We start from the raw sequence: 3,519 nt of genomic DNA on the forward strand, positions 1-3,519 counted from the left end.
CCAGTCGCCTGTAGAAAATTATGCAGCTCCAAGCTCCCAGCCCCGTCCCAATCTACTGTCATTCACACACAGGACCCAGGGAGGGCAGGGGAATATGAAATCGCCTTCGGGATCATTTGAAGAAATTATGGAAATGACACTTCCTCTGATGGAGGGCGGCCCCCCACGGGGCTGCAGACTCGCTGGTCTTTTGTCAGGCGCCAGGTCTCACTGGCTGAGGCTGAAAGGGGCTTTAGGGGCGAGGAGGGGAATCAGAGGCCGCATTCATCAGAGCCCAGGTAACGGGAGGAATATTTACCCGTTGACCTCGCAGGGCCCGTCCTTCTTCTGGCAGTTCTCTCCCGAGAAGCCAGGGGCACAGGTGCACTGGTAGTGGCCCTTCTGCATGGTGGTGCACGTGCCGTTGTTAGCGCAGGGGTTCGAGGTGCAAGCCCGCATGTCTGGGGGAGGGGAGAGAACATCAGACCAGGGAGGGGAGGGGGGACAGAGGCAGGAAGACACACCTCCAATTGGTGGAGAGAGGGACCCCAGCTAGGCTGCCCCATGTCTCTGCCTGTGGCCACTGCCAACGGTCACTGAGTGGGGTCCTGAGGAAGAGGTGTAGGGACCCCCCCAAAATATATTCCTGAACAGCTTAGGGAGCTGAAGGAGGGTCCTTGTGTTCGGTCACGGGGACAGAAAGTCACAGCTGCTCCCTGCCACTCCACCCAGATCACCTCTCCCCTTTTCTGGGGAACCAAGTCACCCCTCAGTCCAGCATCATCACCTTCACGACAGACACCTTCCCTCCCCTAAAAGTGCACTGAGCTCCCCGTGCCTGCCTCCTCCAGGCAGCTTTGCACACCCAGCTCTTCGTGGGGTCTTTTTTTTCAGGGGGTGGCTGCCACTTGGGGGACTAGTACAGCCCAACCGTTAGAAACACCAGAGGCCCTTTGTGCCGGCCCATCCCCAGGGGCAGGGGGGAAATGGAGATGTGATTTAGCCCAGCCCTGCCTCCTCCTCCAGGTGGTCTCTGAGCGCAGGTTCTGAACTAAGGGGGCCCAAGATTAAAAGGCTGGCTCTTTTGAAGGCAGCAAGATGAGAACTATCGAGCCCTCTCCCGTCAGCGTGCGTTTCCATGAACACGGGTACGTTCCCACCGCCTTTCGACACCTCCCGTCACGCACACTTCATTATCCCGGCTCAGCGAGCCCAGGACGTGCCGAACAAAGGGGCCCGGGTCAGGGGCTCTCAGACAGTGCAGCCCCCAGACCCCCGCCTGCCTGGGAGGGGCCGTCCTGTGCCCACCTCCCGCCAGCTGCGGAGGTCAACCCCTCCCTCCCCACTCCGTGCCTCACTTTCTCCACTTATAAAAGGAGGGGCTCTCGCTGGTGGGTCTCCGAGGGACCTTTTTTTAGCTTTGATTTTCTACCAAATAGAAAGCCAGAGACACAGCGAGTTAGTTAAGGCAGATGGTGGGGAGGGGTCCACACATGGACAGATTCCCCCTCTGTTACAAAGACCGCTCCCTGGCGGAGGGGAGATGGCAAGCAATCAATAGAGAAAGGCCTGGACGCCATGCTGATGGCCTATCCCGAGCCCACCAGGCGTTCCTGGGAGCCCAGCTGGGAGCGAGGCAACATAAAGAGGATTTATCATTAGGGAGGGAGGGCGCCAGCAAAGCCTGAGCGCGTGAGCCTCGCGGCCAGCTCCTTCCTCGTCCTCTGCTCAGGGCTCTGCGGCCACCTGGGAGCCTGAAATATAGGCTGAAGGGCAGTGACGACCCTACCTACTCCTGTCCCCTCAGTGTCAAGCCTCCTGAGCAGAGGCCGAGCCCACCTTTGCCCAAGGAGCAGGCTGCCCGTGGGGGAGGGGAGCCGGGCCTACGCAGGGGCAGGGGCAGCAGCTGCGCTGCCTGCGACTGACTGACCGTGACAGTGACAGCCTGAAAGACCAGGGGAAAAGGGAGAGGGCCCTCCATTACCCAGGAGGCCGCTTCCCCTGGACCCAGCGTCCTAAGCTGAGAGCCTCTGTCAACCCAGGGAGGAGGGGACCTTGGTCTGGAAACCCCGTGGGGAGTCCCGGGCTAAGATACCCAACTGGGTGGGCTCCAGGCTGAATGCCTGACCCCAGATGGTGATGTCTCTGGGATCCTCTGGTCCCCAGTTAGAGCTCCTGCGAGGGCGCGGTGGGAGGGGCAGCAGAGCTGCGGGCCTGCGCGTGAGTCAGCTGCTGATAAAACTGCGCCATAGCAGTGGGGGGGTGGGGGGGAGCCTCAAGGACCCAAGACATGGGTGGGGGGGGGTGCTTGATTTTGAAAACTAGCTGCTCTTCCGTTTCCCTTAAGGGAGGGCATTAGAAAAAGCCCAGGTGAGAATGAATCCTGAGCAAACCCTTTGGCTTCTCTGAGCCTCAGTTTCCCTATTAGCCTCTGCTAACGTTGGGCACCCGGGGACAGAGGCCCTGCCTGGGCTGCTGGAGTTTTCTCGAGGACTTCCGTCTGCCCAGGTCTCCAGGCAGGTTTTGCCAAATGAGAACGGGCTCAGAGGAACATGTGCGGCCTGAAAACGCAGCCAACTCTCCATTGCTCGGGGTAATGGAGGACAAAGATTGCATAAATTAATGAAATCAATAGATAACACCAATCCATCCTTTAACCTCTTCTCAACCTTGCCCAGGCCCCCCTCCACCTTAGTTCTTCTGTCCCAGCCCCCAGCCCTGACCCCGGGGCCCGGCCTCAGCCCCTGCTGCCCACCCCTCAGCGCTGGTCCCCGCCCCTCCCCTGTTGTTTGTTTGCTTGCTTTGGGCAGCTCTTCATAACAGTCTCCAGGGCGGACCTGTTGGAGTTTTCTTGCTGCGTCACACACACCCCCGTCCTTCCTACTCCCCAAGCTTCAGTGACCGGGGCAGGCCTTCGGTCCCCACCCGCTCAGCTCTGTGTGGTGTGCGCTTACTTTGGGATTGTTTACTCCACAGGCAGCCCCCCGACACCCCACCCCAGGGCATCCTCTGGGTGCAGGGTGCAGACGGAGCAAAATCATGTCCCCTACCTGTGAGGAGGCTCCTGCCACCATCCATGGGGAAGTGTGTTCACAGGGCATTACCACACAGAGCATCGGGTGCATTAGAATAAGGTGGGAGGGGGAGGACAGGGGTGAGGGCGGGGGAGGGCAGGGGGAGTGCCCACCTATGTCGCAGTAGTGCCCGTCCCAGCCTTCGTTGCAAGTGCACTGCCAGGGTTCGTCGCAGAATCCGTGAACACAGCCAGGAAAGGGCATGCACTCGTTACACTGGGGTCCCTGCCAGCCAGGGTGGCACCTGCAGGGGGCGGGGAGAGTACATTTGAGGATGGGCAGGGGTGACATGGGAGCGGGGCTGCTTTCTGTGTACCAGGGCCTTAGGGGTCTTTGCACAGTGCCAGGCCAGTGGGCCCCAGGAAGCAAACACCAGTCACCTGAATGGAAAAGCTTCAGCAGACGGGCCGTCTGAGGAGCAGACAGAGGGGCCCTGGGAGGCCAGAGCGTGCTGCGTGCTGCGTTT

At 60.2% G+C, this 3,519-nt stretch overlaps 1 protein-coding gene across 1 annotated transcript in view; it reads right to left on the bottom strand.

Annotated features, from left to right (window-relative positions):
- Positions 1-3,519, bottom strand: part of DLK1 (delta-like 1 homolog (Drosophila)) — a 6,325-nt gene that overhangs the window by 2,539 nt on the left and 267 nt on the right. The window contains exons 2-3 of the mRNA XM_014549110.1: positions 3,167-3,297; positions 299-440 (exon numbers count right to left, since the gene is read on the bottom strand). Coding sequence (XP_014404596.1) covers positions 299-440; positions 3,167-3,257 — 233 coding nt within the window. The 5' untranslated portion in view covers positions 3,258-3,297. The remainder of the gene's footprint in view (positions 1-298; positions 441-3,166; positions 3,298-3,519) is intronic.

This window comes from Myotis brandtii, unplaced genomic scaffold, assembly GCF_000412655.1.
Source record: "Myotis brandtii unplaced genomic scaffold, ASM41265v1 scaffold535, whole genome shotgun sequence".
Lineage (NCBI taxonomy): Eukaryota > Metazoa > Chordata > Mammalia > Chiroptera > Vespertilionidae > Myotis > Myotis brandtii.